The sequence below is a fragment of the Equus asinus genome, chromosome 19 (assembly GCF_041296235.1).
Source record: "Equus asinus isolate D_3611 breed Donkey chromosome 19, EquAss-T2T_v2, whole genome shotgun sequence".
NCBI lineage: Eukaryota > Metazoa > Chordata > Mammalia > Perissodactyla > Equidae > Equus > Equus asinus.
Window position 1 is genome coordinate 26,872,501 of NC_091808.1, and position 27,674 is coordinate 26,900,174.

The 27,674-nt window shown below is 37.0% G+C and overlaps 1 protein-coding gene across 3 annotated transcripts in view; it reads right to left on the reverse strand.

Moving 5' to 3' along the window:
• Positions 1 to 23,705: 23,705 nt before the first annotated feature.
• The window catches only part of CPS1 (carbamoyl-phosphate synthase 1), a 127,967-nt gene continuing 123,998 nt past the window's right edge, over positions 23,706 to 27,674 (reverse strand). For all 3 annotated transcript variants that reach the window (XM_070489803.1, XM_070489802.1, XM_070489804.1), the window contains 3 exons: positions 26,995 to 27,107; positions 25,495 to 25,624; positions 23,706 to 24,773 (listed from right to left, as the gene is read on the reverse strand). In XM_070489803.1, coding sequence (XP_070345904.1) covers positions 24,675 to 24,773; positions 25,495 to 25,624; positions 26,995 to 27,107 — 342 coding nt within the window. In that variant the 3' untranslated portion in view covers positions 23,706 to 24,674. The remainder of the gene's footprint in view (positions 24,774 to 25,494; positions 25,625 to 26,994; positions 27,108 to 27,674) is intronic.

Here is a 27,674-nt window from a genome sequence, read left to right on the forward strand (position 1 = left end):
GCCAGACACAAAAGAGTACATGTGTATGATTTTGTTTATATGAAGTCAAAAGCAGTCGTGACTGATCTATGGTGTTAGGAGCAGGATAATAGTCACCCTGATAAGGAAGTAGAGACTGGAAGGGGCCTCTGTGGAGCTAGTCATGTTCTGTCTCTTGGTCTGGGTGATGATTACATGTGTATATTCACTCTGAAAACTTGTCAAGATGTATATTTATGATATGTGCATTTTTTCTATACATGTGCTATACTTCAAAAACAAAGTTTACTAAAGCAAACTTTTATAACAAGACAAAGCAAACTTTATCTAGAAAAACTAACATCATGAATTAGCTTGGAGATTAGGAAAGTTGAAGAATAATGAAAAGGCACCAGCTTTTAATTAAATCATAATTCAGAGTTACAATAATTAAAGGCATGATCATGCAAACTAGTCATTGTCTGTTTTCCCCTCCAGATACGTTATCTGCCTTTCTCTATCCTGCTCTGTGCCCCTAGGAGACTGAAACTCTGTGGAGTTATCATCAGGCAGACTTCTGGTTGGGTTCAACAACGGTAGGCACTAGCCGGAAGTTGGAGGAAAGGAGGAATAAGAAGTCAGGTAATTATTTCCCTGGATCAACTCCTTCTGTGCTAGGACTGTAATTTTGGAAGTAGTCACATTTCTCAATGGCCACATCTCCTTTCATTCCAGGTATTTCCATGGCCACAGTCCTCCCTGAGTTATGGCAACAGTGCTCCCTGTCTTGTCTCTTCAGGCCCATGGGTAGTAAAGCTTTCTTGTGTTATTTCTCCTCCCTGAAGGCTTCACTATACCTATTGAGTTTCCTTAACTTTGTCCACTTCTCTGTAAATAATGCCTTTCAGTAATCTCTTCAAATAACCCTTTGAGCGTATCATCTATTTCCTACAGGAGTCCTGACTGATACACACTATCAGTGGGAACAGAAATATAGCTGTCATAAATAGACAGATTATTGGAATAGATAAGGAAGTCCACAAACTTATAGAAATTTAGTATATAACAAATGTAGTAAGAATATTACTTGGGTTTCCCCAAGTAATATGAAATATTCAATAGAAGTATGAAATATTCAATAGATAGTGTTGGGGTATCTAGATAAACTTCTAGAAAAAAAAATGTTGGTTGCCTCCCTCTCTCTTAAATCTCCAAATGGATCAAAGACACAAATATTGAAAAAAATCTTGAACCACTAAATAATATAATAAAACATGAGCTTTTCATAAGTAGTAATCTCAGATAGACAAAATCTTTTAAGTATATACAAAACACTTATCATATATGAATTCAAGAACTTAAAAATAGACTACTCATTCTTAACAGAGAAATAAATAAAAATCCATCTCAGACAAATTCAAAAGTGAAATAACAACAAATGGCAAAATCAAAATGGGAAAAATAATTCAGATCTAAATAAAGTACAAAAGCATAATTTCTTCTGTATATTAAAGCTTCTGCTAGTTAATTTTGTTTTTAATGAGCAAAGGACATGAGATTGCTCATCAAAAAGGAAAATAAATTATAAATCAATGTTGTCTCAACAAAAAATAAATAAAGGAAAATATTCATATAAATATTTTCATCAAGAGATTCATCTTAACCCTCTTAATCTGCGTTTGGCCATGTGACTGGTTTGACCAATGGGATGCTAGCAAAGAGGATGCATGCAGAAGCTTAAAACATGCTTAAACACTGGGGCTTCTGCTTTTTTGGTGCTTTTGGAACCTAGTCACCATAAGAAAAACACAAGCTAGCCTGCAAGCTGCTAGAGACCCATGGCTCCATCTTTCATTGACCCACCAACCTCTAAACATGAGAGTAAAGTAATCTAGGACCAAATAGCCACCAGCTAACTAGTCACAAGGAGAAACCCAGGCAAAATCAGCAGAACTGCCCAGCTGAGCCTCTCCCAATTGTCAACCCAAAGAACCAGGAGTTACTGAATAACTGTTGTTTTATCCATTGGTTTGGAGGATGGTTTGTTACACAGTAAAAGCTAACTGACAAAAATGGAAAACTTACAGAGAGAAATTTGTCAATATCTATTAAAAATAAAAACTTACACTTCCTTTGATCCAGCAACACCATTCATGGGAAATTATTCTATAGACACACCCAGAGATGTGTGGGCTATACTCACACATGACAAGAATATCATTATCACAGTGTTTCTGATAGCAAAACATTAAAAACAACCTACAACTTCATCAATATAGAAATAATTAAACATAATATGGCTTGTTTGTACAATGGTATTTTATGCAATCGGTAAAGAGAATGGAGCAACTCAATGTACAGATATGGAAAAATATCTGAAATCTATTTGTAAATGAAAAAAGCAAGGAGCAAGACATGCTTTAATTGGAGTTTAAAAAGTTTGTTGTAGAGGGTTTTGGAAGATGGTGGCACAAGAGGATCCTGAGCTCCCCTCTTTCCACAGACACAACAAACCTACAAGTTACATGGTGATCAAATTCATCTGAGAAAGATCTGGAAACTGGATGAAAAAGAACCTTCACAACAAGGGACAGCACAGAGAGGGTGGAAGAAGCAAACATACAGTGTTGCTGAAGAAAAACCACACCCTAGCCACAGTGCTGCTCAAAAGCATGGAGCTTTTCCTGAAGAGCCGCAGACTTGAGCTCCACATTAGGATTCCAGCCCTCAGATCCAGCACAAGAGATATAAGAACCTAAAACACCTGGCTTTGAAAACCAAAGGGGAATGCACCCAGGAAAACGATAGAACTTCAGGGAAAGGGAAACACGCTCTTAAAGGGCCTACACGCAGACTCACTTGACCCAGAAACCAGCACAAAAACACCAGATAGAAAACTGCATAGTCCATTATCTAAAAAGACTCACTTACTAAGCTTGGAGTCTATCCCGGAGAGGCAGGAGGAAGCTGGTCCCCCAGCCCCCCAGGGACTGAGATACTTGTACGAGCCATTTTTATGACCTAGTTCAGCTGTGCTGACACAGATGCTGGCAAGCACCGTTTTGGAATCCTTCCTCGAGCCTGTTAGTGCAGGCGCCTGCTTTGCCCACCAAAGCACCCTAGGCAATGAGGCCCAGACAAGCAGCACAGGCAGCCCAGCCCAGAGATCTGCCCCACCTACCCTGTGTGCCTGAAACCCACTTACACCACAGGGCCTCACAACCAGCCACACAAGGGATCTGCCTGACCCACCAGCACACCTGATTCAGTTGCACACCCCTAGGCCACACAGCTATACCATGCCAAGGGCCTGCCTTGCCCATCAATGTACCCAAGGCAGTTGTGTACCCCTGGCTTGCAAAGCCAGCCTGCATCAGAATCCTGCCTCACTTAAGAGTGAGCCAGCAGTAGCTACGGGGCAGGCAGCCAGCTGCACCAGGGGCCTGCCCTGCCCACCAGTGTGCCCAAGGCAGTCGAGCACCAGCAGGCCATGCAGCCAACCACACCAGGGGCCTGCAGCAGTTGCATACCCTCAGGCCTAGCAACTAGCCACACCAGGAGCCTCACCCACCCACCAGGGAGCCTGCAGCAGTTGTGTGTCACTGGACTTGCAACCAGCCACACGAGGGGCTTGATCGACTACTAGCACCTGCACAATAGTTGTATGCCACCAGGACTCAGCCAGCCACGCTAGGGGTTTATTCTGCCCAGTAACATGCCCATGACAGCTGCACATGGCCAGGCCTCACAACCAGCTGGCTTGGGGTCCAACCACATCTACCCATGTGCCCACAGAAATAGCAGCCCATACAGAGGACACCCCTGGAGTATTTGGCATGAATGAAGTGAGGGGAGCATGCTCCTGGGCCCTATAAGACATCTCCTATACAGGGCAACATTTCCAAGTTGAGGAGATGTAGCTGGTCTACCTAATACATAGATATAAGTACAGAGAAGTAGGTAGAATGAGAAGACAGAGGAATATGCTCCAAATTAAAGAACAGGACAAATATTCAGAAAAAGAACAAAACAAAACAGAGATAAACAATCTATCTGACAAAAACTACAAAGTAATGGTCATAAGGATGCTCACTGAAGTTGGGAGAAGTGGAGAGAAGTGGAGAGAAGAATAGACGAACACAGTGAAAACTTTAACAAAGAATTAGAAAATATAAAAAGGAACTGATCAGACTTGAAGAACGCAATAATGGAAATGGAAAATTCACCAGAGGGAATCAACAGCAAAGTAGATGACACAGAAGAACGGATCAATGATTTGGACAAAAGAGTAGAGGGAATCATCCAAGCTGAGCAGAAAAAGGATAAAGAATTGAAAAGAATGAAGACAGTTTAAGGGACCTCTGGAATAATACAAAGCATAGTAATATTCACATTTAGGTGTCCCAGAAGGAGGAGAGAGAGACAAAGAAGCAGAAAACTTATTTGAAGAAATAATAGCTGAAAAATTCCCTAACCCAGTCAAGGAGTCAGACATCCAGGTACAGAAAGCATAGAGAGTACCAAACAAGGTGAACCCAAACGGTCCACACCAAGGCATATTACAATTAAAATATCAAGAATTAAAGATAAAGAGAGAACCTTAAAAGCTTCAAGAGAAAAGCAAAAAGTTACATACAAAGGAAACCCCATGAGGCTATCAGCTGACTTTTCAGCAGAAACCTTACAGGTCAGAAGGGAGTAGTACAATATATTCAAAGTGCTGAAAGGAAAAAACCTTCAACCAAGAATTCTCTACCCAGCAAGATTATCATTCAGGGTGGAAGAAGACATAAAGAATTTTCCAGACAAGCAAAAACTAAAGGAGTTCATCGCTCCTAAACTGATCTTACAAGAAATGTTAAAGGGACTCCTTTAAGTGGAAAAGAAAAGACCACAAATATAAACAAGAAAATGGTCAAAGAAAACATATCACTGGTAAAGACAAACATATAGTAAAAGTAGTGAATCAACCACCTATAAAGCTGGTATGAAAGTCAAAAGGCAAAAGTACTAAAATCATCTATATTTACAATAAGAGTTTAAGGGCTACACAGAATTAAAAGAAGTAAAATACGATGTCAAAAACATAAAATGTGGGGAGCAAGGGTAGAAGTGTAGAGCTTTCAGTATGAGGTCGAATGTAAGAGACTATCGATTTAATATAAATTGCTGAACACATAGGTTGTTATAGATGAACCTCATGGTATATATGAACCACAAACAAAACCTATAGTAAATATACAAAAAATAAAAGAAAGAACCCGAACATAACACTAAAGACAGTCATCAAATCACAAGAGAGTAAGAACAGAAGAAATGAACAGAGAAGAATTACAAAAACACCCAGAAAGAAAGTTACAAAATGACAATAAGTACATACCTAACTATAATTACTTTAAATGTAAATAGACTAAATACTCCAATCAAATGACATAGGGTGACTAAATGGATAAAAAAACAAGATCCATATAAATGATGCCTATAAGAGACACACCTCAGAGCTGAAGACACTCACAGACTGAAAGTGAAGTTATGGAAAAAGATATTTCATGAAAATATTAAACAAAAAGAAAGCAAGGATAGCAATATTTATGTCAGACAAAATCGACTTTAAAACAAAAACTGTAGCAAGGGACAAAGAAGGACACTACATAATGATAAAGGGAACTATCCAACAGAGGCTATAACACTTGTAAATATCTACATGCCAACATAGGAGCACCTAAATACATAAAGCAAATATTAACAGACATAAGAGGAGAAATTGACAGTAATGCAATAATAGCAGGGGACATTAATACTTCACTTAGATCAGTAGACAGATTATCCAGACAGAAGATCAATAAGAAAACAGTGATCTTAAAAGACACATTAGCCCAGATTGACTTAATAGATATATACAGAACAGGCCATCCAAAAACTGCAAAATACAGATTCTTTTCAAATGCACATGGAACGTTCTGCAGGATAGATCACATTTTAGGCCACAAAACAAGTCTCAATAAATTTAAGAAGATCAAAACAACATCAAATATCTTTTCCGAACACAACAGTATGAAACTAGAAGTCGACTACAAGAAGAAAACTGGAAAAATCACAAATATGTGGCAATTAAGTGAAATGCTACTGAACAACTATGGGGTCAATGGAGAAATCAAAAAATTCCTGGAGAAAATGAAAATGGTAATACAACCTACCAAAATCTATGGGATACAGCAAAAATTGTACTAAAAGGGAAATTTATAGCAATACAAGAAGAAACAGGAAAAATCTTAAATAAACAATCTAACATTACACTTAGAGGAACTCGAAAGAGAAGAAGAAAGGCCAAAATAAAAGTAGAAGGAAGGAAGTAATAAAAATCAAAGCAGAAATAAATGAAATAGAGACTAAAAAGGCAACAGAGAAGATCAATGAAACTAAGAGATGGTTCTTTAAAAAGACAAACAAAATTGAGAAACTTTTTGTTACACATACTAAGAACAAAAGAGAGAAGTTTCAAATAAATAAAATCAGAAACAGAAGAAATTACAACAGATACCACAGAAATAGAAAGGATTATAAGAGAATATTATGAAAAGCTATATGCCAACAAATTGCATAATCTAGAAGAAATGAATAAATTCCTAGAATCATACAACCTTCCAAAACTAAATCAAGAAGAAATAGAGAATCTGAATAGACTGATAATTAGTAAGGAGACAGAAATTTTAATCCAAAACCTCCCAAATGAGGCTGGCCCCGTGGCCAAGTCTTTAAATTCACATGCTCTGCTTAGGCAGCCTGGGATTCACCAGTTCAGATCCTGTGCGTGGACCTGTACACCACTCATCAGGCCATGCTGTAGCGGCATCCCACATAGAAGAACTAGAGTGACCTACAACTAGGATGTACAGCTATGTACTAGGGCTTTGGGGAGAAAAAAAATCCTCTTAAAAACAAAACCTCCAAAAAAATGGAAGTCCAGGATCAGACAGCTTCCCTGGTGAATTCTACCAAACACTGAAAGAAGATTTAATATCTATCCTTATCAAACTCTTTCAAAAACTTTGAAGAGGATGGGATGCTTCCTAACTCATTTTAAAAGGCCAACATTTTTACAAGGCTTCATAACTCATTTCACCAGGCTAACTCATTTTATTGATGCCAAAATCAGACAAAAGCAACGCAAAAAAGAAAATTATAGGCTAATATACCTGATGAACACAGATGCAAAAATCTTCAAGAAAATATTGGCAAATTGAATACAAGAATATGTTAAAAGTATACAGCACAATCAAGTGGGATTTATCCAGGGGTGCAAGGATAGTTTGATATCTGCAAATTAATCAATGTAATACACCACATTAACCATATGAGGAATAAAAATCACATGATCATCTCAATACACCCAGAGAAAGCATTTGACAATTTATGATAAATTTACATCCATTTTTGATAAGAACTGAATAAAATGGGTATAGAAGGAAAGTACCTCAACATCAAAGGCCATATACGACAAACCCACAGCTAATATCATACTCAATAGTGGAAAACTGACAGCTACCCCTCCAGGAACAGGAAGCAGACAAGGATGCCCACTTTCACCACTCTTATTCAACATAGCGAGAGAAATTAGGAAAAAAACAAATAAATGAAAGGGATCCAAATTGGAAAGGAAGAAGTAAAACTGTCACTATTTGGAGGTGACATGATTTTATATACAGAGAACTCTAAAAAAATCAACAAAATCTGTTAGAAATAATAAACGAAATGCAGTAAAGTTGTAATAACATACAAAAATCAGTTGCCTTTCTATACACTAACAAGAAAATAGCAGAAAGAGAAATCAAGAATACAATCCCACTTACAATCATAACAAAAATAATAAAATACGTAAGAATAAATTTAACGGATGTGAAAAACCTGCACACTGACACTATAAAACTTTGTTAAAAGAGATTGAAGAAGACACAAAGAAATGGAAAGATATTCTGTGCTCATGGATTGGAAGAATTAGCATAAAATGTCCATACTACATAAAGTAATCTACATATTCAATGTAATCTCTATCAAAGTCCCAATGACATTTTTCATGGAGATAGAGCAAAGAATCCTAAAACTTATACGGAATAACAAAAGACGCTGAATAACCACAGCAATTCTGAGGAAAATGAACAAAGCTGCAGGCATTGCACTCTCTAATTTCAAAATATACTAGAAAGATATAATAATCAAAACAGCATGGTACTCACAGAAAAACAGACATACAGATGAATGGAACAGAACTGAGAACCCAAAAATACACCCACACATTTACAGACAGCTAATTTTTGACAAAGGAGCCAAGAACATACACTGAAGAAAACAAAATCTCTTCAATGAATAATGTTGGAAAAACAGGACAGCCGTATGCAAAAAAAAAAATGAAAGTAGACAACTATCTTACACCGCACACAAAAATTAACTCAAAATAGATTAAATACTTGAATATAAGAACTGAAACCATAAAACTCCTAGAATAAATCATAGGCAGTATGTTCTGTAACATTGGTCTGGTAGTATCTTTTGGAATATATCTCTTGAGGCAAGGGAAATAAAAGAAAAAAGAAACAAATGGGACTACATCAAACTAAAAAGCTTCTGCATGGCAAAAGAAACTATCAACAAAACAAAAAGACAACCTATCATTTAGAAGAATATATTTGCAAATCATGTATCCAGTAAGGGGTTTAGCTCCAAAATATACAAAGAACACATGCAACTCAACAGCAAATAAAACCAAACAACCCAATTGAAAAATGGGCAGGGAATATGAACATTTTTCCAAAGAAGATATGCAGATGGCCAACAGGCACATGAAAATATGTTCAACATCACTAATTATTAGAGAAATGCAAATCAAAACCACTGTGAGATAGCCCCTCATGCCTGTCAGACTGGCTATTACTAAAAAGACAAGAAATAACAAGTGTTGGAGAGGATGTGAAGAAAAGTGAACCTTTCTACACTGCCAGTGGTAATGTAAATTGGCCCAGTGACTATGGAAAATAGCATGGAGATTCCTCAAAAATTAAAAAAAGTACTACTATGTCATCCAGCTATTCCACTTCTGGGTATCTATCCAAAGAATATAAAAACACTAACTGGAAAAGATATGTGCACACCTATGTTCACTGCAGTGTTATTTACAATAGCCAAGACTTGGAAACAACCTAAGTGCCCATCAATGTATGAATGGATAAAGCAGATGTGGTAGATATACACAATGGAATAATACTCACCCATAATAGATGAAATCTTGCCATTTATGACAACATGGATAGACATTGAGAGTATAATGCTAAGTGAAATAAGCAGATGGAGAATGACGTGTACAATTTTACTTATATGTGGAAGATAAAATAACAACAACTAACAAACACATAGATTCAGAGAACAGATTGGTGGTTACCAGAGGGAAAGGAGAGTTGGGGGAGCGTAAAAGGGGTGAAGGGGTACATGTGTACATCAATGGATGGCAATTAGACTTCTGGTGGTGAACATGATGTAATCTATACAGAAAGTGAAATATAATGATGTACACTTGAAATGGATTCAATATTATAAACCAGTGTTACCTCAATAAAAAAGAAAAAAAGTCCTCCTTTGAATGTTTTCGTGAAAGCAGCTGCTCTGGAGAGCAGAAATGACTATCTGGAAGATCCTTATGGAGGATGACATATTTTTTCACCATGAGCTCTGTTTACATTTTGAATTTTTCACAATGTGCATAACTTTCTTATCCTAAAAGTAAATTAATTAATTTTTAAAATCACCATGTTTTGTTTAAAACAGGATCTTCCCATTACTCTTGGGATACAATCTAAATTCTTTTGTTGCCTGCTCTGATCACCCTTTCAACTGGCTAGGTGAGGCTGTCAACAGCTTGAGTCCTCTCATTTGTTAAATGCCTTTAGCTAGAATAGAATAGTTATTAAACTCTTACTCCAAAGCTAACTCTCCTCTATCAAGATGGCCCAAGGACCCAGGTTATAGAAAGCAGACTTCTCTACTGGCTGACCTGGCTGATGAGAAAGGTCAGTCTCCCCGCAACCCTAGGGAAGAGACCAAAGTGTGGGGGTGGGAGGAAAGTATGTATGTACTGATCCCATGTTTTATTGTCATCGACTAAGAGTGGCGTCAGTGGATAACTGATCCTGTCCCCTAGTTACTGTCAGAAAGTATGACAATAATACCTACTCAAAAGCTTTAATAATCATTTGGCAGACTTCCAAAGCTTAATTGGATTATAGTCAACAACTGATATCATAGGTTAATTCATTTCGTCACCTAGGGGTGAATTTTTGTAACCAGTTTATCTTGGAGGTGTACCAGAAAATGTCTGTCATTGGCTTATTAATATTTTTATAGCCCCCATGAACAATTGGGAACACCTGCTTTGATCTTTTTTTCCAGAATAGAATTCTTATGACCATATTATATAGCTCTCTGGCATAAGGTTTTGGGAATTTGAGTGCCCTTTTATTCATTTGTTGGAATAGATCTGACACTAAAAAATACTTTGGAATCATATGGCTTGTCAAATATTCTACCTAAATTCAGATAGCAATTAGAGGTGAGGAAGAGCCCTGACCTTAACTGAAATTCTGTTTTCTAGAGTTAGCCAAAGAAGATATTTTAAAATTATTTGATGTTTAATATCTTAAAAATTGTTTAACAAGAAATAAAACTCAAAGAGACCACCCATCTACAGACAGTGAATCTTCAACAAAGGAGCGAAGAACATACAACGGAGGAAGGAAATTCTCTTCAATAAATGGTGTTGGGAAAACTCGACAGCAACATGCAAAAGAATGAAAGTAGATCATTATCTTTCGCCATACACAAAATTTAAGTCAAAATGGATTAAATTGAGGTAAGACATGAAACCATAAAACTCTTAGAAGAAAATATAGGCAGTACACTCTTTGACATTGGTCTTAGAAGGATCTTTTCAAATACCATATCTTCTCTGGCTAGGGAAACAAAAGAAAAAGTAAACAAATGGGACTTCATCAAACTAACGAGCCTCTATGAGGCAAAGGAAACCATGAACAAAATGAAAAGACAATCACAAACTGGGGGAAAATAGTTGCAAATCACATATCCAACAAGGGGTTAATCTCCAAAATATATAAAGAACACATACAACTCAACAGCAAAAAACCAAACAACCCAATTAAAAAATGAACAGAGGATATAAACAGACATATTTCCAAAGAAGATGTACAGATGGCCAACAAGCACATGAAAAGATATGCAACATCACTAATCATTAGGGAATTGCAAATCAAAGGACAATGAGATAGCACCTTACACCAGTCAGAATGGCTATAATCACCAAGACAAAAAAACGACAAATGTTGGAGAGGTTGTGGAGAAAAGGGAACCCTCATATACTGCAGGTGGTAATGCAAACTGGTGCAGCCACTATGGAAAACAGTATGAAGATTTCTCAAAAAATTAACAGTAGAAATACCATATGACCCAGCTATCCCACTGCTAGGTACCTATCCAAAGAACTTAAAATCAACTATTTAAGGAGACGTATGCACCCCTATGTTCATTGCAGCATTATTCACAATAGCCAAGATGTGGAAGCAACTCAAGTGCCTAACAACCAATGAGTGGATAAAGAAGATGTGGTATATATATGCATACAATGGAATACTACTCAGCTGTAAAAAAAAAAGACAAAATCGCCCCATTTGCAACAACGTGGATGGACTTTGAGGATAGCATGTTAAGTGAAACAAACCAGACAGAGAAAGACAAGCACTGTATGATTTCACTCATACGTGGAAGATAAACAAATACATGGACAAAAAGAACAGATTAGTGGTCACCAGAGGGGAAGGGGGTTGGGGAGTGGGCATAAGGGGTAAAGGCGCACATATATATGGTGACTGACAAATAATAATGTGCAACTGAAATTTTACAGTGTTATAAAATATTATGACCTCAATAAAATAAAAAATAAATATTTAATTGGATCCCTTAAATAAGCGTGTAAAGAGAATTTTACTTACTCATTTTTCTAGATATTCCAAATCATATAACCTGTTTCTCATTGCCCTTAGAATAAAATTCACGTCTTACCATAGGTTACCATGGCTATTTCTAATCTCATCTCTACTCCTCTTCTTCTCATTCCCTGTAGTCCAGCCCTACCAACTTTATCATTATCTCTCCAACTCACCAAGATTGTTTCTTCCTCTGGGAAGTTGAAATCGCTGTTTTCTATGCATGTAGTATCTTTCCTCCTAATCTTGTCATGAATGTTTCCTCCTTGTCATTTAAATGTGCCTCAACTACTATCTTTCAGACAGGTCTTCTTCATCCTCCTAGTTACTCTCCATCATCTAATTCTGTTAGATCGTCCTCATATCACTTATCACTATTGAGTTTAGTGATTTGTTTGCTTATTTTCCTAACAGTATGTCACCTCCGAGACCTTATCCATCTTGTTCACCAGTCTATCTCCAGGGCTTAGAACAGTGTCCAGCACTAGCAAGTGCTGAATAAATATTTTAAATATTTATTAATTGAATAAATACATAAAGCTGGATTATCAAAGTAGTGACCTACATCGAAGGACAAGCAGCCATAAAATCTAGGTTTTATACGATATGAACAATTTTGAGGATTTAATCCACTATATCCCACATTCCTTTAAATGATTTGTAGGAGATATTTATCTTGCATATTTATGCACAAGAGCAACTAACAGCTTGTGTGCTCTGATCTGGGATCAGAAGTCTCTTGTACCCTATTTTGTTTCTATCCCTGGCTACGAAGAAACACAGGACCGAATCTGAGACCCATCTCTAAAAGCCAGATAGAAATTTATGGTGCACATTTGGAGTCTTGAATTCACCCCTAGAGTCATTACATAGTATCATTTTTTTCTGTTTCTTTATTTTATTTTATTTTATCATGTTGTACTGTACGCATTTCTGTAAGTTGTCTTACATGCTACTTGGAATTAGACAAGTTAAAAAAATAACAAATGTATAAAATATGAGTGTGTATTCAATATTTGTAGGCAGCCTAGCTCAGGATCCCTTCCTCTGCAAATCCTGGAAGTGCCTACTCTCCCCAGAACAAAGGTGGCTCATAAAGTCCATCGGGTACAGTTCAGCATTGATCTAATACTCTCTTACAGTGTGTTCTCATTGTTTTATAACATAGATCCTGTACTATTTTAAGTCCTTATACACTTATAAATGTTCTCTACAGCTCCTAGAATAGTACCTGCCACATAACAGGCATTCGATAGACCTTTACTAGATCAACGAATGAGAAAATGGCTTAATACGTCACATGGCTCAATGAAGAGGTAAAATTGTTTTTAAAACTTCTGAAAAAGAACAAAATGACTTCAATCTTCCTAATATTCTGGAATCATACCTATCAAAGCAATGGGAAATTAGGGAATTTTATGCAGATTTCCTACAAGAACAAAGAAAGTGTTGATGATGTTCAACTGTATAAATATTAAGAGACAGTCTACATCATGCCTTCAGGATATAGAATTTTATTAGATAAAGATTCATCAGCTATGCCATGCTTTTGTATTGATTCCAAAGTGCTTTTTGGATGAACTTTGAAAGCCATTTGCTGAGTGTGGGATTTTGTAGGCTTGGGGTTGTCAATAAATGTGTTTTGCTGTAATTAATAACTATATGTTCTTGCACCTGTGGGGAAGATGAAGCATCTTTCTAATTTCACGTTCAGCGATAAACATGAGCGACTGTCTGCGTGATTCCTCTTTTGATTGCAGCTGCCAACAACTTGGAATGTTTTTAGTCCGGTGAACTCTACGTTCCCTCATTAACTGGTATCCCTATTTATTTTTCTGCCTAAATGGGTAGAGAAGTCGTTTTGTTTAGCTCATTTGGATCTGTTGAGAAAGATACTAGCAAATCAACACCTGTCACTTTTCAGTAAATCCTAAGAGGAACTAGGGCTTTGTAACAGATTTGCCTTGGCAGGAAACAGAATGCTCGAGGATTGCAGTAAATGACTGGATTCTGTGAAACTGCCATTTCTTCCCTTAAAGTGGAGAATGAGCATCAGTCTATTATGGATGTAATTAATCCAAATCCCCTACAAGACAATAAAATTTAATTATGGATTCTTAAAAACTAAGAACCCACCAATTATTGTTAATAGGGTTTTTCTTGATCATAGCTAGTGAGTTAAATTTGTTGAGGCTATTTTTCCAACAGTTAATTTTTTTAATATCATTTTGTTTTTAGCTAAGTAGCTTTGGTATAACATTGCTTTGTAGTGGTAGACCAAATACAGCCCTTGACTTTAGTTTATTTCCTATATTTTGGAGAACAATTAGTTTAGAACTAAATTCTTGAATGTGTCTTTACATAACCGGTGTTCTCTGCACCTTAGAGAAATTCTATCCTTTTTATCTGTTGAAAGGAGTATTTCCTCTCATCTCTGAACAGCTGGGTAACTGTCTCTACATTGATCTTTAGGTGCATCTGTGCTTGAGTGTACAACCAAAGCAAAACATTTCAAAATTCATTCTGATTTTGCCAGATCCTATACTGTTGTGAGTGACACCTTCATCCCCTGAAAGTGTATTAACAAGGACATTATAGATTTAGTGATCCTTCTATCCACAAAGGGTTAAGCTGTCCCCAGAAATCAGCAGTTTATTCTTTAAAAGTAATTATAAAAGCTAATATTAATTGAATGTTTGCTGTGTGCCTGGTACTTTTTCTATAGCAGCCTACATGGATTATCTCATTTACCTGCACTACAGTTCTATAAACTAGGTACCATTATTGCTCCCTCTTTACCGATGGGGAAATAAAGCACAAGGAGTTTAGATAGCTTGTCCAAGGTCATGCAGCAAGTCACTAGTGGAGTTGGACTTCACAGTTTTGTTTTGTTTTGTTTTTGAGGAGGTTTAGCCCTGAGCTAACATCTGCCACTGATCCTCCTCTCATTTCTGAGAAAGACTGGCCCTGAGCTAACATCCGTGCCCATCTTACTCTACTTTGTATGTGGGACGCCTACCACAGCATGGCTTGCCAAGCGGTGCCATGTCTGCACCCGGGACCACACCCGGGATCTGAACCGGCAAAACCAGGGCAGCCGGAGCAGAACATGTGAACTTTGCGGCTCCACCAGCCGGCCCCTGGAGTTGGACTTTAAACCCAAGAAATCCAGATTTTAATCATTATACCCCAGTACTCTCAGTTGATTAGAGGGTAGTAGAGTATGTACACTCACATTTGTGCTCATTTCTTTGACACGTATCATGTGCTTACCGTTGCAAAGCACTGTGATTGATACCATAACATCTTATACATGTGTTTACTACACTTAGGTGTTTCTTTGGTAGGTTGTGTCCAAAGTAATAATTATTGCCAAGCAGACCCAGTCTGTTCCTAGTTCTAGCTATGCAACTCCTTCAGAACTTCCTTTTCTAAACCTCATCCAAAAATATCTTTCCAGCAAAGATTCTCCGTTTTGCTTTTGAGTCAGTCAAAATTACCATTATTATAGACCTTGACCACAGTTGAATTTAAAGTACCACGTAGCCTTCAATAGCAAAATATTATTTTGTGCTGTGGGAGATCTAGGTATCTCTTCAAATAGGAAAATGTTGCTTGGTGCCGCTGATGAGGTTTGCATTGTAAACGGTGTTTACAGCCGTGATGGTGACTGTGTACAGAAATCTTCAGACTTTTGGATCAACTGAAATTATTTGCAAGTCATTTAATTGGAATTAAGGGTGTGTGATTAATTGTAATATGTCTGTAAATTCTTTGCTACTCCTTCCATTGAGAGGTGGAGTTTAGTTCCTCTCTCGTTGTATCTGAGTTGGTCTTAGTGATCTATTTGACCAACTTCAATTCAGGGGAAGTGACATTCTGGGAATTGTAAAGATAGATCATAAGAAGACTTGAAGCTTCCACTTAGGTCTTTCAAAATGCTTACTCTGGGGGAAACCAACTGCCATGTAAGAAATTCAACTACCCTGAGAGCATGTTGAAGGGGCCAATTATAGGTACTCTGGTCAATAGTCTCAGCTGGGTCCATGCTTCCAGTTATCCTTCCCAAGGTGCTATACTTGCAAGCGAAGCCATCTTGGACCTTCAAAACCAGCCCACTACCACCTGAGTACACAAAATGACCTCAACCAATGTCACAAAAGCAGAAGAATCGTACGACCACATCTAGTCCAAATTTTTCACCTCCACAATTATGAGATATAATAAAATAGTTGTTATAAGACACTAAGTCTTGAGGTGGTTTGTTATGCAGCAATGGATCAACACAGTGGAATCAAACCTAACATTCTGATTCTATCATCACATAATCCTGAAGTCCCCAGGCCCTAAAGAAGTCATTTCACATTTTAAACAACATTTCAGTTCTATATGAGGATCCTCCTAAATAAGTATGGACCTCTGACTCTCCCCTGTAACTGGCCCCTCAGAGTGCATCTCCAATGTATTCAGGAATGAGTCCGTTCAAGCTGGCTGTTCTCCTGGAAGACTTCTTTAACCTCTGGGTCCACTGAAAGGCTACCAGCTCCCAGAGCTTCTAACTACAACTCACATTTTCATGAACATCTTCACAAGGACCCAAAGTTCAGTTCACGTGACCCAATGGGTATTCAGACAACAGCCAAATCTGCCTCCATCTGCTTGTCCATTTCGCCTCTCCTCTTCTCTCAGCTCCTTTGATCTCCCCTTTGCTCTTGTTTACCCTCTCCCTTGCAGCTCCATCTCTTTCCCAGACCCACTGCTTCTCTATACTTCCTCCCTTCACCTCTGTATGACCATGGGCAGTCAGTTACTATTATCTTTCAGCCTAAGGCAGTAGCGGTCCTGCCAGCCAACTCATACCAATAAACACGTCTGATTACCAACTACAACATGTCATCACTCCTTTCCATAAAAATCTAAATTCTGCTTAGGCTCGTTCGAGACCATCTCCACCATAATCAAAACCTTCAAATCAAAGTAACCACACTGCCCAGAAAATCACATGTCACAGCGTGAAGAAGTATAATGTCCAACCCCATCATACAAAGAAATTGTCTGCCGAACTGTCACTGAGGCCATTCCAGGAATCCAAATTTGTGAAAATTAGTCTTTATAATTTTATGGTTTTGTTCAATATAATTATATTATTTCTGATGGATATATCAAACTTATTTTAAATTGGGTTAATCTGACTTTGCAGAATATTAAATCTGGCTATCTTAGTCAAAGTAGTATAATATGGTACTGAAATATGTCTTCTTGTATATTAAGAGAAATAACAATTTGCAATCTTGTCTTCCTAGAATACTTTTTTATTCAGGAATTTCTAAACATTTTAACATTGCATCAACGTCATTTTTATATTACTAAGAGGTTAATGATATTTATTAGGACTTCCAGTTTTAGGGCTCATTTTCTTTCTGAGAATATAATAGATATTTAGCAAGATGTGTACTTACTGGTAACCAATATCTTTCTAGTCTTTAAAACTGAATATACAACTGCCTACTAGACATCTCTATTTGGATGTTCCAAAACAATTATAACAACAATAATAATGGCTAACACTTAGCACTTACTCTTTATTTAGCACTACTAGAAGTGCCTAATTTACATTTTCTCAGTCTAACCTTCACAATAACCCTATGAGTAGGTATTATTGTTCCCGTTTTGCAGAGGAAACTGAGGTATGAATAATTTAAATAACCTACTCAAGATCACACAGCTATTGAGTGTCAGAGCCTGAATTCAAACACAAGAAGACTGGCTCCAGAGTCTGGCTTTTTTGTTTGTTTGTTTAAGTTCTTTTTAATAATGCCATAAACCCATGTGGACACAGTCTGGCTTTTAACCCCTGACTACATACCATTTCCATTCTGCCTTTCATGTACACCTGAAACTCAAGGTCCTGAAACAGAAGTGACCATTTTCAACCACAAACCTGCTCTAATTCCTGGGTTCTCTGGTGCCCAAAATCAGCATGTGGCCTCTCACCTGTTTGCCCAGGCTCCACATTATTCTTCATTCATTCAATCTATTCTCCATTCTTTAGTCAAGGTGGGATTTCCCAAAATGCAAAAGTAATTATGTCACCTTCTATCTTAAAACATTTCAACAGCTTTCTGTTATCCTTAGCGAAGTGTTCACACTCCTTAACATGGCTTCCAGGGCTCTTATGATTTGGTGTGCTTCTTCTCCAGCCTCACCATCAACCCTGCATGCTCAGTGCTCCCATCACACTCAGCTTCCTCCAATTCTTCAAGCACAGTGTGTTTCCCTTGCTCCAGGGTCTTCATGAACACTTTTTCCACTGCACATACACACTACAGAACACACCACACTTCTTCACCTGGCAAATTCTTACTTTGCCCTTGGGTTTCATCTTAGATATTACTTCCTTATGGAAGCCTGCCCTGATCTGCCCCAGCATGCATTCATATAGCCCCTAAACTTCCCTCACACAGCATTAACCAAGTTCTATTATAATAGTTTTATTTTTAACTCTGCATTCACCACTGAACTATAAGCTTTTTAAATCCAAAACTTCTCTATCTTAAAGTAGCTACTCAATAAATATTTGTGAAATTAATGAATAAAGTTCACAAAATGAATAAAGACACAACAAGGCTAAAGAAAAGTGATACAGAGATATTATAGACAAGAAACTACATAATTCTAAATTAAATTGTCTGTTTTCTACAAAAAACAGATTTGCATGAATATTCTGTGTGAAATATTCTATGATAAGAAATTAAAAAGCAGTCAGAAGAATGGTAAACGGCCATGAGAAAACTACAACGGAGAAAAAAATAAAATGAAGGTATAGATAAAATATAACTTCCAGAGGTCTATAAATACATCCTTATTTAATATCATGGTCAAGGAGATATACACAAGCATTCATAACATTACTGAAACAATAACTAAGATTGAAGATAATTCTATTGATCTATGCTAGTTTTGAAGAGAAAGTAGATTGAAGATTTATGAAAATTAATGTTTATCTGTGTGTCCTTTACGAACTGCTCCTGCCTCCTAAAGATGTGAAGAGTGAAATTAAGACAGGAGACCCAATGTAAACTGGATCAAGTTCCCTGTGGCCAAGAGAGTAGATAGAAACCTGTAATTAAAAGAGAGGACAGAATGTCACCATTCTGATCAAACACTTCTCAGAACAGTCATTTTTTAGAATCAAAATTTCGTGGTTTCAATGGTTTTGAACACCTACTATCATTTAGATTTGGGGAATACAACAATCAATAAGGGGAATATGTCCCTCTCATAGACCTGTATAAGTACCAGAAACTCCTGATTGGTTCACAGCTCTAGGTTTTAGCTTGATGAAAAGGGATGCTGAGATGATCTGGAATTATTTATATGGATCAACCTCAACGGATCAATGAAAACAATCATTGGTTAAAACCAATCCCATCATATGGACGTTAGTACAAGTACAGTAACCAAAGAACCTGTGTGCTTCATGGCCTTCTGAGAATGTCAATTTGGAATCAGCCTTCCAGAGAGATTAGCATGGCAAAACTCAAATAAGGTGAGCCAGGGATCATTCTCTGATGAGTCAGTCTACAAAGTACCATCTGTTTGCAATCAGAAGTCCCTGGGGTCCGAAGATCAGCGGATTTCAACAGAACCAGGCAGTAGAGTTAGTAACTTCTGAGGTAAACAGGACTTCACACAGTACGGCAAGGCAGGTAAAGATAGATTTAGCACAGGGTGATTTTTTTTCTCTGGAGGCCCCCAATGTTGGGAAAGTCAATTCAAAGTTGCCTAATTGTATTGATACAGTGAATAAAGTATGAGCCTAATTTACATCAAATACTTATGCCCCATGGTTTTAAAAATGTTTAGAAATTCCTACTCACTCACATTTTAACTGCAACAACACCATTTTTCCCCTGCAGTTCCCTATATGTTTTAATTATGAATGGGAAAGAAAGTATATCAAACCTGGCAAATGATATGACATTACGTCCTCAATTTAATTAGAAACATTTTTAAAAAGGATAAATATGTAAATCCTCTTGAATGGAAAGATTAAAATAAATGTTACAGTCTAATTAAGTTATTCCACATAAATTTCATTTGCACCATTCTATGTGGAAATTTGTAAAGAGCCATCGAAAACATTTAGCAGAATATTTCTGTTATGCTAAAGACCTCAAAGCCTTTTAATATTTCATCCTTCAGGATCTTGCATAGGTACAAAGAAGAGAGGCTATAAAAGAGATTCCTGAATGCCCTTAAATTTCAGAAAGAAAAATATAGTCATCTAGACACTGGCTATTAGAATGTACCTTTATTAATAAAATACATACATTTTTTCCAGTTATTTCTCTCCTTTAACAACACTTTTTGAGTTTGTTGGATTCTCTTCTTTCACATGTTGATACTTTGTCTTCATCATGGCTGCGAACAGCACTAAGCTTTGTGTGGGAAATTGTGATTTGGGCACACAAGCACCTTTGACATTTTTGTGATACTACTGGCATTGCTTCCTTTGATGAACAAATGCACTTCTCTGTGGTTTGTGTGTTTCTTCTAGGGAACACCTTAAAAAAATAATTAGCAGACTGATAGTTTCGGGAGAGAGAAAGCGGACCTTTACTGCTGCCAGAAAAGCCAATTTTTTGTTTTGGTCAACAATCAATAGTTTTCTTTGTGGATACAAGTCTTTTATAAAATGAAAGTTGTAAAGACTCAAAAAATGATCTTTAAACAACAGGAAGCATGCACAAATGGCACTAATTTTGACTTGCTGAAGTTTTTTTCTATTAGTGCATTGATCTCAACAGCTGTGGGTACTTAAACTCTCTTTCTTGAACCCTTGCACCCTACATTATGCACAAGATAAGAAGTAGGGACAATTATCACCAATTTTTCACAAAACCCAGAGAGCTGCTCAGGAGGAGGATAGAGGTTCTTCCTCCTGCCACATTACCTTCACACTCACCAATTGCAACAGCTTCTCATAAAATAGCACAGTAATTTCATTAGGAAGAATAGAATTTTTATATATGAGAACAAAGGGAAAAGATACGGTAAGAGAAAGAAGAAAAAGAAAGTTGAGTGAGTCTTTTTCAAGTTAAGGGTGTCTCAAATTATGTGTAATGAAAGGTCTTTGTGGGTTTGATCGGGTGTGTGTGAGCGTTTATGGCACCTGTGCCTGTGGGGGGGCTGCACCAGCAGCCAAATGGTAACGCTGGTGTGTAATTACAGAGCACTTAACTGCATTCAGCCATGGTTTGTTTCTCTGATAATTTCCACTTTCATTGTTCAAGAGGCTGTGGACACTGTAGAAGCTGAGGTTCAAGTACCTGCAGCTGTTGAGATAAATGAATGTTGAGCTGTTTGTAAAAGTTTTCGGTAGGAATGCTGTCTAAGAGGAAAGTTTGACAGGAGTATAGTTAAAATGTTCTCCTTACCTTTCCAAAGCCATAAAATCCTAAATCTATAAATACATCATTCTTTATTCCTCTTCTTCATTTCACAAGCTGGCTGAGCTCCTTTCCACCCCACCCAGGCGAGCCGGTCCTCCTCGCATGCTATTAAATTCTCAGTGTGGAAAAAGTTACTTTGACTTACTGTTCAGCTCTACAGACATAGCCCCTATGTTGTCTGCACTTGCAATGTATAACAGATTCAGACGTTTAAAAATGTGTTAACCTGTTTATGTGAAAGAATAAAAATGTCCCAAAAGGGCAAAGCTTTGCCAATCTGAACACAAATCTCCTTCCATTTTCTTACATTTCCCTCCTCCAACCACAGCTCTTGAATGCATTATTTGTTTGTGTTTAAGTCTTCTTATAGTTTGGAACATTAGAAAACAGGTAACAAAACAAAAATTGACATAATTCCATTTTCAGCACCATGGAGAGAGTGTATCGTGTCTTCTGTTTTCCAAAGACCCTTTATTTCATAAACGAAAATATAGAGTTTATTTAGAAACAATGCTGTTTGATTAATTATTATTACTCTTCTCATTTTGCTGTATTTTCACAAATAACCTGTTCAAATTAATATGAAAATTGAGAACCTTTATTAAATTCCCACAATATAAAACTGAACCACTGCTTCAAAATTTTGGTGCTTTCAGCAAGCAATTCTGTTTCAAACTATGAGTCACATTTCTAAATTGGTCATTAGCAGCCTGCTTACTTTTGGTAAAAGTATACTTTTCCTCTATGTGTGTGTATGTGTGTGTTTAGATAGAGAGATAGATAGATGGATGGATGATAGATGATAGAAAGATGATGATGATGATGATGAAGGATAGATAGATAGATAGTTGTTAGATAGATAATAGATAGAGCAAGCAATAATAAATCAAATGGGGTAAAATATTACCAATAGGTAAATCTGGGTAAAGAGTGTACTACTTTTCTTTTTACAATTTTCTTAAGTCCAATATTACTCCCCAATTGAAAGTTTTAAAACCTCAATGTGGTTTAAACATGCACAACTAAGAATCCAGTCTCAACTTCTGTCCATAGCCCTTCTCTCCAAAAATACCCTGTGCTCCAGTCATATCAAACTACTTGTAATTTCCTCAAATGAATGCCCTTATCCTCTAGTCTACCTGGGGACCTATGACACAGTGTTTAAGACAACACATCAAGCTCTCTCTCCAGAAAAGCCTTTCCTTAAGCTCTGCAGGCAAGTTAAGTGCTGTTAGAAATGACTTTTACATGACTGTCTTCATTAGAAGATATAAAAAAATGAGACTACATTTTGTGTGACCTTAGGCATGTCACTTAACTTCTGTATGCCTCAGTTTATTATATGGAGATGACAGCACCTACTCATAGGGATATTTTGAAGATTAAATGAGCTAACTCATTTAATGTATGGTACTGAAGAAAGCAGGTGCTCCTAATGTTAGTTATTATGGTGATGCTGGTAGTGTGATGGTGATAAGTAGCATAATATCAGAAAAATACTAGAATAATAGGAGCAGGAGGGATCATGGTATATCCTACACCAAACATTGCAGAAACTCATTAAATATTTTCAGGTGAATGAACAGATGGTCAGAGAGTACATTATTATAACATTACGGGGAAGAAGTAATAAAGGTCTCAACAATAGTGGTAACAGGGAGGACAGAAGGAGAAAATTAATTTAAAAAGCCTCCATGTAGATCTATGGCAAGTGGTAATCCCTTGATTACGGTGTGAGAGAGAAGGGATAAAAGCTGTTACATCATCATTATCTTAGGATCTTCACAAAGCCACACTTCAGTGGTATTTCTGGGATATGGTGTCACCATGGCTATTGGCACTATCTCCATCAGGCAACATGGAACAGCCTGTGATTGGGTTCAAGTACTTTTTTCTGTGTTATGCAAGATATTTGTTTAAAAGTTTACTTTATTATATATGTGTGGAAATCTCTAGTCAGTATGTGGTTGTAGCTATATATTTGAAAGGATCCAGATCAAAGGTGGTATATAACCACATAACCACATAATAAATCTTTTTAATGAGACTTATGAACAAGAGGGGACAAAAAAAAGTGTAACAGCCTTGGCTTCATTATTGTTAATATCAATTTTCTCATAACCTATATGGGTTTGCATAGAAAAAGAAAAAGTGGCATAATCCTGGACCAAAACCCTGTTTCATCAGAGAAGTGAACTGACTTTGTATATCAATGTAAAAAAAATAAATAAATGCAAGAATGCAACTGTACTGCCTCTTAGTATTTTATTTAAAAGTTCACCATTAGAGCACTTGTAATAACACAAAAAGTTTAAAAGCAACAAAGGCTGCCCTGTAGGAAGGACTTTTCTCATATGCAGAAGGAATGCGGACCTTGTACTTAAAACATTTGGGACTCACAGTGCAGTGTGGGACTCAGTACATCGAAGAATCCCTGATCTGAAGGGAGACCGTAACTTCCAAGTTATTCCAAAGCTGGGGGAGGGGAGGGCATAAATCCAAAAATTTCACTTGGCTCAGATTAAAATCCAAAGAAAAAGAAGAACAAAACCAACTCAGTAGTATCTTCTATTTGCTGACATACTCCAAAACATAAAACTGCAAACCAGTGTCCTTTAAAGAAATCCATTCTTTAAGACCTGTGTCACACTTCTCAAATTTACTTCGGAGGGAAGAAACAATGATATTCCTGGATGAGCCAGATAGAATTATCACTGAAAAGAAGTAATACACCAACATCACAATGGAGGGGTTCACAAATGAAATCCGTGTTTCATTTTAAGAAATTTTTGTAGTATTCTGCCTTGTTAAAGCGTCCTGAGTGTGGCAGATTTTACTTAAGAACAACAACAGTAATGTCAGTAAAGTATATAGAGAAAGAGTTTAGAAGATAAAGCAGCAACTTTTTCTACCTTGATCATTGTTAATCAGCACCACAAAATGTTAGCTGCAAATAAGCATGTAGGTAAGCTTAGCCCACCGAAAATAAGGCATTAATAAATGGATGAATGCTCACAAAGAACAAGTTACTTAATTTTCTAAAAAGTGACTGACAACAATTTAACTGTGAAAGAAAAGAATATTAAGGGATGACTAAGTAAACTGAAATAAAGTTTGGTATCAATATTCATGTCTCGGAAAGAAAGTTGGGAATCAGTTCCTTTAGATAAAACGTGGTTTCAATTGATTGAAGAATGGAGCTGGGGTGTCGATTTCCCTATGCCGCTTTTCCAGCATTGTACTGCCTGTAGTGGAAAAGACTCTTGGAGTCCACATTGCGAGATTTCTTCACAGCTTCAGCAAAAAGTTTGGTCACCTGAAAATATAAGGGTAGGAATTTTAGCAACCTACATGACATGAAAGTGAATGTTTAATGAAGCAGGAGTGAAAAGTCAGTTTCTGCTCCCAGTTTTCAAAAGGGCATGGGATAAAAGACACAAAAATTTTTATTTAATGTGGACTTTCTCCTATATCTCAGACTTCATCATGAATAAGCTTATTTTCCCCCACAGGGATTAAAACTGATGAAGAGAAAAAGTATGATGGGCAGAAAGCTGAGTCTCAAAAGACAGTTCTTTCCCTCTGATAAATTTGGTGGGTCATGTCCAAGTAGAAGTGAACACACTCAGTGATCATTTTCTGTGAATTCTACAAGTCCTCGCACTATATCTGGATCTTCAATTATCATTAACCTGTTGCTTTTATGTGGGGCCTTTCATTTAGAAACAATGGAATAAAAGTTTGTATCTCTATTCCATGCCACACCACACTTTTTATTTCAAGGATAATTGTATGGGTGACGAGAGAGCCATGGCTATCCTCGGCTTTTGATTATCTCAATTACTTGATCACCAACTGTCTCAGACCGTGACCTACCATAAACGCACCATTATTTTAGACTCTATTTAGAAATTCTTCTCCATTCTGAACGTGACAAGAAGGGGAGAAGAGAGATGTGCATATATTGACGAACACTTTTAAGGGAGGCACAGAAATAAAAACTCTCATGCAGGCTATATTTGAGGAAAAGAACATACTTGGAAATTAGTGAGGAGAGCAATTCCGCTGTCAACAGCTGTCCTCCGAATCACATAATTATCGTGGACAAACTTAGTGTTGTTATTGGGGAGGTTAATCACCAGGTCAATACTGCCATCTCTAATCAATCTGGAAGAATAAGCAAAATAAACAAAAGCTTGCAGATGACAATGTATAATTTATAATTAGTTTTTAAAATACTAACGTAAATTACTCTCTTAACCATTCAAGTCGATACCATACTGAGCTGACTGCCACCTGCCTCCTCTGTTCCTAAGTAGATGTTCAAATTATACTCATTTGGGGTATAATTTTTTTATTGTGTTCTTGAAAGAATTCTGGTGAAAGTCTAACATTGAATAGAAAGGTTTCTTTTCTCTTTAAAATTCTAGCCATAGTAAGAATTGATATTTTGATAGATATTTACTTATTTTACAAGGAAGTGATTCCCCAGCATTGAAGGCCATTCCGTCTCCACACTCCCCATCCCAGATTGACTTTACTTCACTGCCTGCTTCCCAGTGCCTTCAGCTGGTATGAGAGTGCAGGTCACTTGATTTTGAATTAAACCATTTCTCATTCTGTTGCTGGGCTGCTACAAACTCTTGGAGACATTTAAATGTCAAAAGCATGAAGCAGCACTAATTACTGTTTTACAAAGCCCCAAGTAAGGGCTTATAGCATCATTGGAAGTCTACTAAGGTCTGAATAATTTGCCTTTCTTTTATTAATTTGATCATGATTTATAGGTTACCTTCTGAAGAACCTTAACAAATAGTATATTGCATAGAATTTGGTAGGGCTCAGCCATATAATAGGCTATAATATCCTGGCGCAACCAAGAATTATCTCCTATGTACCCATGCCACATAGTTCTGTAAGTATTGATGTCATGATGTTCCTGAAGGCTCACATAGTATGCTGAAACAATATGTACGACAAAATCTAATGATGATATAGCCTAAGACATAGTAGCCAACCTGATCGAAGGATGGAAAATTAGGTAATTCAAAGGATGACATTATCATAGCACTTACCATAGTCTCCTGCTTGTAGCAAGCGCTCAATAAATGGACTCATTCATTAATGCACAACCTCAGTGAAATGCAGGTGGTCAATCTTATACTTGATATATACATGTAGTATACACAATATTAGTTTGATATGAAATATAAAGAGCTGCATTATGTTCTTCATGCCCATGATTCTCATCACTACCTTGGTGTCCATCAAGGAAAGCACTCTTACTAGGAAATACTTTGAAAGACATGACATATCACCATGTACGTATATGGCATTGTGTGTTCTATTGTAATAGCAAAGTTCACAAGAATGAAGCTTCACTATCATCCACAAATTTACTCACTTTAAATTAGTTGACTAAGAAGACTTTTAGAAAACTTCAGTAGGTTAAGGTAAAGTATTCATATCATACTAGTTCCCAGGGATAACCCTCTAACTATTTTGTTAAGTCAGAAAAAAGTCTGCCCAGTTCTTACTTTCTGATGGAAGAGAGGCTGGGATTCTGTCCTTCCTGAGACGGCCATGCCACTGGGGTGGCAGGGACATTGTTGGCATTGAGCCAGTCTGACGTGGCTTCCGTAGCAAAGAGCTGCATTTAAAACGGATAAGTCAGTTACTGCATCACAGGGAAGGCCTTCATGGAGCAGAGAAGCCCACTGAGATATGCATCTTATTTAAAACATAAAGTAGAAGAATTTAATAACCTCAATTATAACTGGTTTAGTAGAGGAGGAAAAATGAAGAACTATTCATGGCTGAGAATTCATCGTTATCAGGTCAACAAAGACCATGACCATGGGCCCACCCTGAGCCTTGGGAATAATTTTGTTTTACGGAACCAGCCTTTGTATGGAGGTATTCATTTCAAAGAAGTTTTGTGTCTAACTGTGACAACTAGAAACTATGACCTCCTATGGAAACAGGGAAAGAAAAAAGGGAAAATATATAGAAATGCATTGTAACTTTGTTCAAATTCTGTAGAAGCTAAACTAAGTTTTTACCTGGCAAATTGTATGAGTTTGTGGTAATTTTACTATAACTTAAAACTAGTCTTTCACATTATTTTATTCATTGAAGTTTTGAAATTATCAAGTTAGTTGTACCTTTCAGGTTGAAAGTATATATTTGAGCTATTTCATTCTCTAAGATTCTTCAA